The 13,204-nt window shown below is 33.2% G+C and overlaps 2 protein-coding genes across 3 annotated transcripts in view; one reads left to right on the forward strand and one right to left on the reverse strand.

Annotated features, from left to right (window-relative positions):
- The first annotated feature begins 398 nt into the window (after positions 1–398).
- LOC130738433 (uncharacterized) overlaps positions 399–13,204 on the forward strand; it is a 30,871-nt gene continuing 18,065 nt past the window's right edge. The window contains exons 1-2 of one of the 2 annotated variants that reach the window (XM_057590409.1): positions 399–471; positions 631–788. In XM_057590409.1, the coding sequence (XP_057446392.1) occupies positions 748–788 (41 nt within the window). In that variant the 5' untranslated portion in view covers positions 399–471; positions 631–747. Of the gene's footprint in view, positions 472–491; positions 789–13,204 lie in introns of those variants that run through there. The other variant, XM_057590408.1, reaches the window with a different exon arrangement.
- Positions 5,327–6,401, reverse strand: LOC130738432 (anti-H(O) lectin-like). Its single transcript, XM_057590407.1, has one exon. The coding sequence runs from the start codon at positions 6,384–6,386 to the stop codon at positions 5,640–5,642; it is 747 nt and encodes a 248-aa protein (XP_057446390.1). The 5' UTR covers positions 6,387–6,401; the 3' UTR covers positions 5,327–5,639.

Genomic DNA, 13,204 nt, shown 5'->3' on the forward strand with positions numbered 1-13,204 from the left:
GATACGAAGGGAAAGCTCCGGATATGGCGGCAAGAACGGATACGGCGCGCGCGGCGTATTGGACACGGCAGGGAGCGGCAGATACGCGTCTCGTCAGTGACGGAGCAAGGGAAGGAGAAAGAAGAAAGTGGGAGAGGGAGAAAACCTGGTAGTTGACGGCTGGAGGATGATGAACAGTAGCAGAGGCAAAAGGTAAAAGAAAGGATACTAGGGTTTGGTATTTGGGCTTTCCTAAAAAAAGAATTGGGCTAAAGTGGGCTGGTGTTTCTTTTAAAACATTTTCAAATTGGGTAAAAAAAAACAATGACTAGGTAAATATTTTAAACTCGTTTAGTTTTTGAAAAAAAAAACGATAATATTTAGTTAATATATATATTTTAAAAAGTGTGAACGAATCATTACTCAATTTAGGTCCTTGTCCTCCGCTTTGGTCGTGCCTCTGACCCTGTCTGTCTCCAGCTCGATCAAATTGTATGCTGTCCCTTCCCTTCATCATTTGTTTTCATGCATTTCAATTTTATCGTTTCTTTCTCAAATTTTTTTCTTGGGAGCCCATAATTTTATTGTTTTTTAATTTTCCCAAATGAAACCTTTTTTGTTTACGCTTATGGTGGCATGTTGTTGATACAGTTTTCTAAAGCAGCAAGGGATGTGTCCAAGTTTGCAACAGTGGCACTGGTTGATGTTGATTCCCCAGACATTCAAGTCTATGTCAAGTATTTTGACATCACTTTGATACCATCTACTATGTTTTTCTTCAATGCCCATCACATGAAAATGGATTCTGGGTATGGTGCTATCTGCTCTTTTGTTTTCTTGCCTCAATTTCTCGCTTCCTTTTCTGTTTTGGTTCATTTACATTTTTCTTCAACGGACATGTTGCTCATTGCATTATGTTTGAGATGCTGTGTTAGATGATTTACTCATAGAGTACAGTTATGATTCCCCTCGACAAGTATTGCTTTCAACAAGAGAACTTCATTCATATTTTAGGAAGTGGTGAAATTTTCTGTCTTGTTTTATTTTAATATTTGAATTTGAGTTCTTTCCCTTTGAATCTGCGATGCTGATCCTGCCAAAAGAGTCTATTAATGCTATGACCTATACCTGGTTAATATGTTATATGCATAGGTAAGGGCCAGAGTAGATAGCAAGACTTCATTTACTATTTGTTCAATAGCGCTAGTATGCTCCTTTAATCGAGATCATGCTGTCATGAAAAGTTGAAGATAAGAAACATGGCTGATAGAAGGTCTGAAAACTGGAACTAGTATTTTCTCTTCAAGTTTCATAGCACTGTTAAATTGTGTCTAAACTTTGAATGATGTGTATGTGTTGGACGTCATGTGTGGGTTTGAGGAGAGGGGAGAAGAGAGTTTATCTGTGGAATTTAGAAACGCCTTCCTTTAGTTACTTTTCCAGCTGTGCAAATACAGTTGTATTGATCAAATTAATTTGTCATTTAAATAATTTAGGAAGGATATGTCTGTTGAAATAAGGTTGCATGAATTCTGAACTTGCTTAACTAAACAGTTCTATTTTCTCTTTCAGTTGCCTTGGAGTTGTTATTCCTATTACTTCTCTCTGTTTTACTGCTGTATCTGTGACCTCTTTTTGGTTGGATTTAATAGACATGCCTTACTGTATTAAATCACCTAGTATAGTAGAATATAGATAATATTTTAATAACTTTTTATGGAGTAAAAGTTTGAGGGCTTAGAAAATTTTTAATTTCATGAATGTTTGATGATCTGTTAATTACAAGTGTAACTTAGTAGTTTTTGAATGATCAAAAGTTGAGGCATGATGGTCTTTATGGTAAAAATTACTCAGAGAAACAATACTGATCAAATTAGCTTATTTAAATTATCAAGCCAGCTTGTTGTATACTGGTCAAATTAGCTATTTTTATTATCAAGCCAGCTTGCTGTAAACCTAAGTGTTATCCTTTTGCTCGGATTAATGCAATCTGAACTAATTAATCACTCAAAGGTTGGGTGGGGTAGAGGTCTTATCATTTAAGTTTAGTTTGTGACTTCGCAATCATATGAAGTGTAATTAAGTTTGTGATTGGGCTCTATTTACATGAAATGTTGATATCTAAAAGGCTTAAATATACACCTGTTTATATGAAAAAATCATCATCTTTGGAGTACAGTTAAAATTCATTTTGTAAAGAGCTTTAGTTGGTGTCAGTACAAACCACTACTTTATTTTGGTATTTTGTAATCTCTTTCTGCAAAGGTTAACTTGGAATTCAAGAAGTAGTATCTTGTGATGTCATCATTTCAGTTTTGGGAAAGATAATTTTTTTTCCTCAACTTGTTAGCTATGTTTATCTTGTGTTCTAACTTGAATCAATGAATTTAGACAGTAAGTTTCTTGACATTTTGTTTTACAATTTGTAGGACTGCAGATCATACTAAATGGGTTGGTGCTTTTCACAAAAAGCAAGACTTCATAGATGTTGTAGAGGTACTTATCTTTGTTTTTGGACTAAAAATGTTTTTCATGTGGATCATTGAATGGTTGGAAACTTGGAATGATCTGCAAATTCTTTATTGAATGCTGAATTCATTGTTAAACTAGTAATAGATGTTGATCATATGGTTTGCATATATAGGAGTGCTTGCCACAGATGGACCAGGGCCATCCTTGTGTTTCATTTCAAATGAAAAAGGGCTGCCTGGTGCATCAAAGCTCCCACTATGTGGGGCGTTTTTCAAATTAAAATGAATAACAAAAGTTAAAAACTCAATTTCAAAAAAAAAAAGTTAAAAACTCTGTTGTTTTCAACCCACTACACTACTAGGATAGGATTAAGTGTTTGATAGGAAACTGCATGAACAGTACTCGTGAACAGTAGCAGTTAGGAAGTTATTATTTAATTTATTAGTTGGGTAATTTTATGATTAAAGCAGTTAGGTAACTACTATGGTTTGAATTTAAATAATTTAGGAGTGGTTATAAATAGGAGTTGTATCTTCTGTTAGGATTATTCAGAAGTTGTGTGTTATGGTGGGAGAGGTCTGGACTCTCAAATTCCAGAACTAGGAGAGGCTGGCTCTCGAAAACCAGCGCTTGTATAATTATTCTATAATATAATTCTCTGTTCCTATCAGTGTTTCTCTCAATAGATAAACAAAGTGACTGCTGATCTGTCATTTTACTTAAATATTTAAAAAATTTATTTCTTTCCTCAAGTTCCTAATTCCTAGATCAACCTGTACTTGATGAGTTTAACATATTTCATTTGCAACTCTACAATTGGAGTGTTCTAATAGATAATTTTCTGTTTCAGTTTTAACTATACCATTTGAAAATCTCTTTAAAACAATTTGATTTCTTTCCAGTTCACAGTTAATATCTGGACATGTTTGCTTCCAGGTTAGCAGAAATCATGAAACTGTTTTTTCACTGCTGCAGGCAATATTCAGAGGAGCAATGAAAGGAAAGCTTATTGTGAATTGCCCGCTCCCACCTGAACGTATACCAAAATACCAATTACTGTACCAGGGTGTCTAAAACTTATAACTCAACCCCTCCCTAGGGGTGGGGATAATTTGGCTTGGAAATATTCTAATGATAGAAACTGTTCTGTTTTTGTTCTCGTCTTCTCTTTTGCAAAAGTGAGCCATGTATATATTGGAACACTAAATACTACATACTCATACTTAAATTGGTAGGAAATGAAGCCCATTATCTGATCATAAAGCAATGTCAATTCGTCCACGTACTTGGATGATCTTTGTCTTGCTCACATCTTCCTGTTCGAGCATCTTGAATGAGAAGGGAGGTATATCTGTTGAATTTGGCTAATATCCATGACATTGCTAAGTTGATCAACTAAAATTATCCTGAGTACAATGTCCCCACTAAGTAAGTCTTCAAAGCTTCTTAATTTAGCTTCAATTCATGTTTAGTTTAGCTTGGAAGTTGGAATTAATCTTTTCTAATCAATTATCTGATTGTGCACGTTGGATTTTGATTAGGTTCAAGAATCTTCCAGCTCAATTGGATGTTGTCAGATTTTCATCAAAGAAGATCAAAGACATGTGATTCCAATTTAAGTACGCCTTAGAGGATATGTACACTGGAACAATTGACACATGCAGAGAAAAAGGACTTCTTCCTAAGCATGAAGAAACTCTAGGCAATGACATAATGCAAAAATAATTACTACGCTTTTGTCTTTGTCACTGTGATATTGGCTATGGATCTTCCATTTCTCGTTTCGTTCTTGATTAAGGTTTCTGTGTTAGACTGTTAGTAGTTTGTAAGGCCAGTTTGTAAGGCAAGGTTTCTGTGTTAGTGGTTTGTAAGAGCTTCCTGCTTCTTGGTTGATTGTTTGATTACTCACTTCTTCTTCATCCTGGGCACACCTCGATTGCCTTCATTCGACTTAGCTACGTACCCATACCATATGAGGCTTTTGATAATTGATCATTACATTGCTGATCTTCTTATGTTTCAAAGATTGGTTTTTTTCGGAAAATTATCCGTTCTGAGTTGCAGAAATTCTCATGAAAGCTTTCATCCATTGAATTTCGTAGTAGCATCTTAGGCGTGGAGGTAGGATTCTCATTTCGGGGTGATGAAGGCCACAAATCTAATACGGTATATAACTAACACCTTTATAGTGAGAGATAGGAAAAAAAAAATAAGTGAATAGAACACATCCACTAGGCCAGTCTTTCATTCTATCAGCAAAACTAAAAGGTACTATATCTTCTATGTTGAATGAGTACCGATGCAAAACCGATAGTTACATTATATTGTTTCTCAAAAGTTAAGAGAATTTTTTTTCCTCTCACTTTTGTTAGTTTTATATGCAATAATAAGAATATCGATAAATGATATATGCCAATTAACAATGATAAAATAAATGGAACTGGATACAAATGATAGATTAAGTGCATGCACATTCTTTTTATATTTCTCTTTCCAATTCCTGATATTTAAAGTCCAAAGTGAAGTGATAATGTATTTTGTTGGCTAATAATCTGATTTACTCAGCTATCATATTCTTTTCTATTAGGTTTGGATCGGAGTAGCCATTATGCTTCCCATTAACACTACACCATTTTGTGCTTCTAGCAACACATTTTTTAGCATCAGTCCTAAAGTGTTGCGTAAAATAGTAATAGCTTACAATTCTTCGTTGTTACCATAAAAATTGAATTTTATACAACACTGATATCCTAACCCTTAATAAGTGTTCCCTAAACTATAAATGGCAACACGTCTGAATTGTTTCCTTGTAAATTATATTGACCAACATCTCAACATGTTGCCTTAGAAATGATTTAATTTTTTTTACGAAAAATAAAATAACAGAACTCTTCATTGGAATTTCAAAACGAAAATTTGTTCAAGAGTCGATGTTCTCTCTCAGAAGAACAACGAGAATTGAACGAAAGCTCGCAGCTCCTGGTTCGTCATGCAGAATTGAAACTGAACATTTTATTTAAACTTGTAGTCATCCAAGCTAGCTAGCGAGAAGAGCACTTAGTACAGAGAAGTGACATAGGATTACATCAACACAAACATATATACATAAACGTTGCTCATGCTCATGCATGGTCCTTATTTAAGATTACATATACTGAACTCAACACCACCTCGATAAACAACATAAATCAAGCAGAGCTATGATTAATATGGATGTTCTCCTCAGTGGCGTAGTTGGTCTCAAAGGTTGATGTGAAAGACCATGAATGGATGTCATGTCTCTCACGGTGGGTATTCCACGTGGTTGCGCTAAAACCAACACTAACCTCCTTTGGAAGCACAACTTTCAAATCAATTTGTTGAGCAACAGTGGTAATTTGACCGTTTTGATGTGTCACAACAACACTCAATGTCTTAGTTGGAGAGTCATATATTATAGTTACTTTTTCCAGTGCTCCAGAAACCCTGTTCCATTTTACAAGATTCATTGACATTACAGAGTTGACATCAATTCCGATATGTCTAAATGTTGGGTCCCTTGTATTGTTGTAAGAATCAAATTCTACAGCAACAAATTGATTGTAACCATTTTTTTCATCAAGGATTCCAAGATTCTTACCTTCTGAGTTGGGGGGGATTGTAGTCCCCCATGGTGCAAGAAAAAAAACAAGTCCATCAGATATTTTATAACCGGGGACATCACTTACAACAAAAGAGAAGGAAGAGACAAAGCTTGCAACACTGCCCGTGTTTGAATCCCAAATGGGCACCGGTGTTGCATACAAGACTCGGCTTGTAGTCTTGCCAATCAATGGATCAGAGGGAAGGGCCAAGATCCCATCAGTCCAAATCTTGGCATCACCTTGGAGAATTAGACTACCATCATCAGTGAACTTGGTGAAGTTGAAGGAAACTCCTTCTACTGAGTTCACCATAAAAAGAAAAGCTACGGTTTCTGGCGGTTTAAAACCGCCAGAAATTGCTTCGTGCGTGGTGCACGAGGCCCAAGGTCGTGCCCCATAGCATTTTCCTTTTCCTATATACTACATGTGTGTGACTTATACATTGTATAAATCCTCTTGCAATGCACAAATTAAGTTTCTTAATACATCCACATCTACTATATGTAAATGTAATTTGATACTTGAAATGACTTTTTTACCTTGCTGGTATAAATTTAAAATTTATTTACCAATCTGGTGCAACTTTTAAAATATTTACACAACTAGTGTAAATCGCCACTAGAATCGGCGATATATATTTTTTTTTTCATGTTTTAAAGAAATCGCCAACAGTTATGGCGATATATATATTTTTCTAGTATCGCTATCGTCATTGGCGTTAACCAAATATAAAACTTTTAAGTATCGCCACTCACATTGGCGATTTTTATTTTTTTGAGTATCGTCATTCCTAATGGCGATGTCCTTTTTTTGAGTATCGCCATTGCTACTTAATTGTGGATCGAAATAGTGTTCATAAATTAGACATACTTGCTACCTATGAATGATTGAGCTCCATTTGCTGTTTCTTTTCCACGTATTTATGAATAGTTTAGTTTATACTTTTCTACTCTCACAGACCTGGATCCAGTGAAGCTAGGAAATCCATAAACAGACCAGTTGCTCAAGAAGTACGTGACAATCTTATTTACAATTACAGTCCCACTTATTGCGGGAAGGCTGGGAAAGGATATGATGAAGTTTATATATTTGCACCAGTCTAAATGCTGGAGAAATCAGCCAATAATAATAACATACATGCATGTATGTATGATGCTTATTATGATGTAACGTTGTGTGAGTCTATGCACAAAAATGAAAATAAGATACCATTGTTCCAAAAAAAAAAAAGTGTTAAAAAAAGAAAAAAGGACATCGCCATTAGGAATGACGATACTCAAAAAAATCAAAATCGCCAATGTGAGTGGCGATACTTACAAGTTTTATATTTGGTTAACGCCAATGACGATGGCGATACTAGAAAAATATATATAACTGTTGGCGATTTCTTTAAAACATGAAAAAAATATATATATATATCGCCGATGCTAGTGGCGATTTACACTAGTTATGTAAATATTTTAAAAGTTGCACCAGATTGGTAAATAAATTTTAAATTTATACCAGCAAGGTAAAAAAGTCACTTGAAATATGTACAATCAATCTATTTTACTCCTTTAAATATCTATTTTTATCAAAAGCGAGGCCAGTTTGAAACAAAAGATTACCTTGATCTTCCTAACGCACATGGGTAGTAAGATTCTGATTTGATATCGAGAGAAGGAAACATGCAAATCTTAAATAATAGAAGAAAACAAATCTCAATGCCGCAATAATTTTAATTTTGTGTTTATATATAAGACCATAAACATGACTGCAATTCCATATGCCTTTTATTTAAAGTTAAATGATATTTTATAAATATACATAAAGTTGAGAAATAACTTCTCTCAATAATGGTACAATAATCAAGCCAATAAAAATCGGCAAAACCCCCTAAAAACCCAGCAATTACAAAAAATATCGTCTATTAACCTCTAAAAACACCCACAAGCTTAGGATTGATCCCTGTTAAAGTAAAAAACAACCTATCAATCTCACACTCGCACGACACATGCAATAGAGAGCCAGCTACATCAATTGCAACAAAAGAACCACCGCAAAGATCAATAACGCCATAGTTTATCTATTAGTAATTTCATCTTTATTATTATCCATCAGCTAGAGATTATATGTCACTTATTTTATCTTTATTATTTGAGACGAAAAATATCTCTCTATAGAATTTGTCACTAATTTCATCTTTATTATCCCCCAGCTAGAGATTATTTGACGGATTCTGATATTCTGTCGCAAAAGTTAATTGGGGTAACTAAGGGTAGTGTATCTTTTTTTAGAAGAATGGATTTTAGTGCCATGAGAAAAATTGAAGGTAATAGATGTAATTTACTCTTTTCTAAGGTACTAGTGTTTTTTTACCTGTGCGTTGTACGGGGAGTATGTCTATTGTATTTGATACATCAATCAATCATTTGATTATTAAAAATTATTAAACAACCGATGAAATAAAAGAATCTGAAATGTAAAGCAAAGTGGACAAAAAGACTTCTCTTCTAAGCATGATCGAGATCATCAGGAACTCGTTTGACATTCTTCATGAACATGAAGACAATAACACAAATCATATATATAAGGAATCTGCAATAAAGCAGACGATAAACACATATTAATCATGGTAAAAAGAATGTGATAGTAGCACAAATCAGATTATGAAAGATAAATAATAAAGTATGACATCATTGTGTTTATATCAAGTCATACAAATCAAGATTTTGAATGAGAGGTTGTTCTGAAATCTCCTCCGCTTTCCCCCACTCCAAAGAAGGAAATGTGATAAACGCGTCCCTTGTTAAGTAAAGATTGGAACTTGTAAATTAGAGACTGCCTTACAGAAGCGTGGATCTTCCAACCCTGATATTAATATAAGAAAATACTAGGATTTGAATGGACAGTGAAGATTCAATAAAATAAACAGAAATCAAGAACCTATTGATACATTTGCATCCATCAGCACTAATTCCATGGAGTCGGACAATTTCTTCCCAAAGAAGCTTGGGACTACGCACAACCGGATGGGCGTAGCAACAGTTGCCCATGTATCTTTGGAAGCGTTGATTTTTGAGATATCATCATTTTTGAAACTTAGTGCAAGGGAATTGGCCATCGCGCGCAAGATGGGTTATAAGACCCAATTGCTTATCCACATTTCTTTTTCTTCTGATTTCTGCTATTTTATTTTTTAAAAAGTTGTTTCCAATATGTGTTCTCCTCTTTCCCCATTAGTTCTCTTTTAATTGTCTCATTTTCTCCCCCAGTTTTGTTTCTCTCTCTTTTCTCATCTGACATTTTAAATTTTCAGTTTCCTTGTATCTTTTTTCCTTTTTGCCCATTAATTGTCTTTCTCCCCCCCCCCCCCTCCCCCAATTCGTTGTTCTCTCTCTCCCCCCATGTGAAAATCAATATTTTCTCTAATTGTAGGGACGCAAATACAACTAATTTATGATGAGCGATTAAAATTAAAACTAAAAAATCAAAACAACTAAATGATGTTTTCAGTTTCTGCGTTTAGTTTTCAAATATCTGTTTTCTAAATGTTGGAAAACATGTCATTCAAACTGTTTTCTTCTTCTGAAAATTGTTTTAAAATTTGTTTCTGGAAATTGTTTTAAAAACTGTAAAACTAAAACTGCAATTAAACAAACCCTTTTAATCTTGCTCTTTTTCTAGTTATCGCAGGGTTGTGACTAAATACCATCTAATGGTTGGGTTAGGGGTATCAATGTTTGTTAAGAATACTGATATCTTTTTCTGATATCTTTACTATGTATTTTTATTTTCTTTGTAATGGGTTGGGGCACCCCTTGTGCTCTCCATCGATTCCATTTGGCTTACAAAATAAACAAGCGGACTCCAACCCACATACAATCTAATTAAAAAATAAATAATGCAATCTATGCTAGCTATCAGCCCAGGGTATACCCACTCCCAAGTACAAACCCACATATATACAATTTAATTAAGCATCTAATTAACGCATAAGAGTATACTTTGTTTTTTTTAATGTTTCATTTAAGAGAAAGGATAGAAATGAGAAGAAAAGATAGAAAATGTAGAATATGTGAAGATTGAATGAGACATCGAAAAGAGTGATAAATAAAAAATGAAAGTTGAAGAGTGAAAAATAAAATGTGTATGAATAAATCATAGCTCTTTTTTAATCTGATTTTGAAAGTAAAATAAAATATCATTATATAAGTACAATTATTGAGAAGATCGACCACCCCTCAATTAGGGCCAAAACAAGATTATATACAAAATAACAGAGCTCTTAGCAGTAAAAAAAAATTGTTTCTAGTGGCACTTAATTAATGACATTTGAGAAGGTTAAGTGCTAAAAAAACCATTAACTTATTGGTATTTTCTCTCAAATTTCACTAATCAAGTGCCACTAGAAACAATTTTTTTTTATAGCCAAATGTGAGTTTCGACTATAAAAAAAATCTAAATGCCACAGGTGACTCTACTTAGTTTTAACGTTTTTTTTTTAATTTCACTCACTTATCCCACTGACACTCACGCAACACACATGATACAACACACTCATCTCACACGCATCAAATTTCACTCATCTCGCACAAAAAAACTCTAGGAGTTTGTTTGGTTGCAATTTTTAAAAACTGTTTTTTAAAAAAAAAAAAATATTTGAAGTAGATGTTTTTAGAGGTACGGACTCCTAATAATTACGAGTTGCCACCTACCTCTTGCATGCATATATACAAAGATTATTTTCTGATGTTGTCATGTTGACAAAAAAAAACAAATGTATTTTATTAGTATTATATGTGGCAAGAAATATGGGCCGTTGGCCCTCCCAATTATCCAAAAAAAAAAAAAACGAAATATCATTAGATAAGCAACGGTGAAAAATCAAACACACGTGCCAAAGATAAAACAAAAGGCCAACCCATCAATTAATTAAGTTGCTAAAGATAAAAATTGGACGACAAGGGGTAGTGGGTTAGATTCACATCGACAACAAATCACTTGTTCATAATAAGGACACCAAAGTTGTTCAATCTTAAATATTTCATGTATTTGTTTATCGGACTCGTGTCGAACTTATCAATTATAAAATTCCGTTAATTATTTATGTTTTGGGATCTTCATAAGAGTTCTATTTTTTCCTCAAACAACCACAATAATTCATTACTTCCTCCGTGCTAAAAAATTGTTGTTTAATTAATCTTCCTCCATTTTTTCTAAAATATTTGTTGTTTTAAAAAATTAGTGTAATTTTTCCCAATTTTTTATCATCTATATCCTCTCATTAAATGATTTTTATCTCACCTTATTACCTTTCATAATTCATATTGACCCTTTCAAAAAAAAAATCATATTGATCAAATCATATCTTCTTTATCTATTACATTCTTCTCTATCCACGATATTATTTATTATTTATTGTTACTAGAAAATACTTTCTCTTCCTTTTTTATAAGAACTAAACCACCATTTCACACACACTTTAAGAAATATAGTTAAAGTAGTTGGTAGTATTAAATTTGTTCCAAATTTATATCAATATTCTAAAATTAACCCAACTCACTTTTCTTAATCTATATTCCTCATTAGTGAGTTGCATAGTGGAAAGAGAGAGAAAGTTCAATTAAATGAAGGCAATTTTGTCCAAAAATAATTAATGCATTACAAATTCCAAGTTGGTTCATTTCTTATTAAAATGACCAAGGTGCACCCCTCATTTGGTTCTTATGAAAAAGAATGGAGGGAGTATTAAATGAAGGTTTTAGACAAATAGTAATATTAGTAATTGTCACCTTACTTTTTATGTTATAATCTTAAACAACAATTTTTGTGAAATTGAAAGAGTAATTAACAAGGGACTTACAAGAAGGGGCAAATACAAATCTTAAATGTTGTCTAGTTGGTAAGCATGATACCCTGTAATTAAAATTAAGAGCACATGCAACACAAGTTTGAATTTTAGAAAAAATATTGAGTTTAATGAATATGCACTGACAGTGTAAAATAGTTTTACACAGTCATCTAATCAAAGCATGCCACATATGAGAGATAATTACATTTGACTTTAATTTTAATTAAAAGAATAATATATTTTCTGATTTTGCGGAATTCAATTGGATGTCTGTGTAAAACTATTTTACACTGTCAGTACATATTCATTAAACTCAAAAATATTTATAGGGAGGGATATGTAATCATTTATCGAGCGGGTGGTAACATTTGTTAAAAAATATATATAAATTTTACATCATAGCCTAAAGAGACGCCACTCTTTTGCTTTGTATTATGGGTTGGAGTACCCCTTGTACTCCCTTATAATGCATTCTTATTTGGCTTTTCAAAAAAAAAAAAAGAGACGCCACTCTATTGCACCCTATCTTTGTCAAAGCATCCACAATGATATTGATACTGACTTCTTTAAAAATATGACAAACTTTCCAACAGGATGGACGCACGTCTAACGGTAGGGGGCAATTTCTCCACTAAGATTTTTTTTTACATCGGAAAGATAAATTGCACCAGTCAGAAATCGATCCCTGGACCTCCCTCTACCTAACCCATATGTCCCCCCCTAAAATTTCTAATACAATTTTGACATAATGATTCATAAACATATGAATACTACAAACATAAAAAACACCCATTTTCCTGCAGATTTTACTTCACAAATTTCCTAAGGATTTTGCTTGCACCGGTTATTTAGCGGTGGTTTAAAACCACTAAAACGTTATTTCCTGTTAAAATATCTTCAAAAATAGTACTTTTCTGCGGATTTTCTTACGAAATTTTTCTTCATATATTTCCGAAGAAAAATCCGTAGGAAAATGCAGAGGAAAATATGTAGGAAAACACGTGTTTATTTATGTTTCTACTATAGAAGTGTTTATGAATTATTATTACTTCTAATAATTCACCTATCAATCTACTCCACTTTTTAAATGTGTGTCTTTAGTAGGTGCACTTTATAACACTCCCTCCGTTCTTATTCAATGTTTCTTGAGGGCATATTATTGATTTTTTTCAACATTTCTTTAGTGCCTTCGAAGATAAAAGATTGAATGAAGTTATGTGCTTTTTGTAATTTAAATGTGTGTCTTTAGTAGGTGCACTTTAATTTGTTTTCTCTTTTGTATTTGGGATTGTCTAGA

The sequence above is a fragment of the Lotus japonicus genome, chromosome 2, assembly GCF_012489685.1.
Source record: "Lotus japonicus ecotype B-129 chromosome 2, LjGifu_v1.2".
NCBI classification, from domain to species: domain Eukaryota; kingdom Viridiplantae; phylum Streptophyta; class Magnoliopsida; order Fabales; family Fabaceae; genus Lotus; species Lotus japonicus.

Bases quoted from the DNA above. Each gene is read 5' to 3' on its own strand.
- LOC130738432 (XM_057590407.1), bottom strand. From the start codon at position 6,386: ATGGTGAACTCAGTAGAAGGAGTTTCCTTCAACTTCACCAAGTTCACT.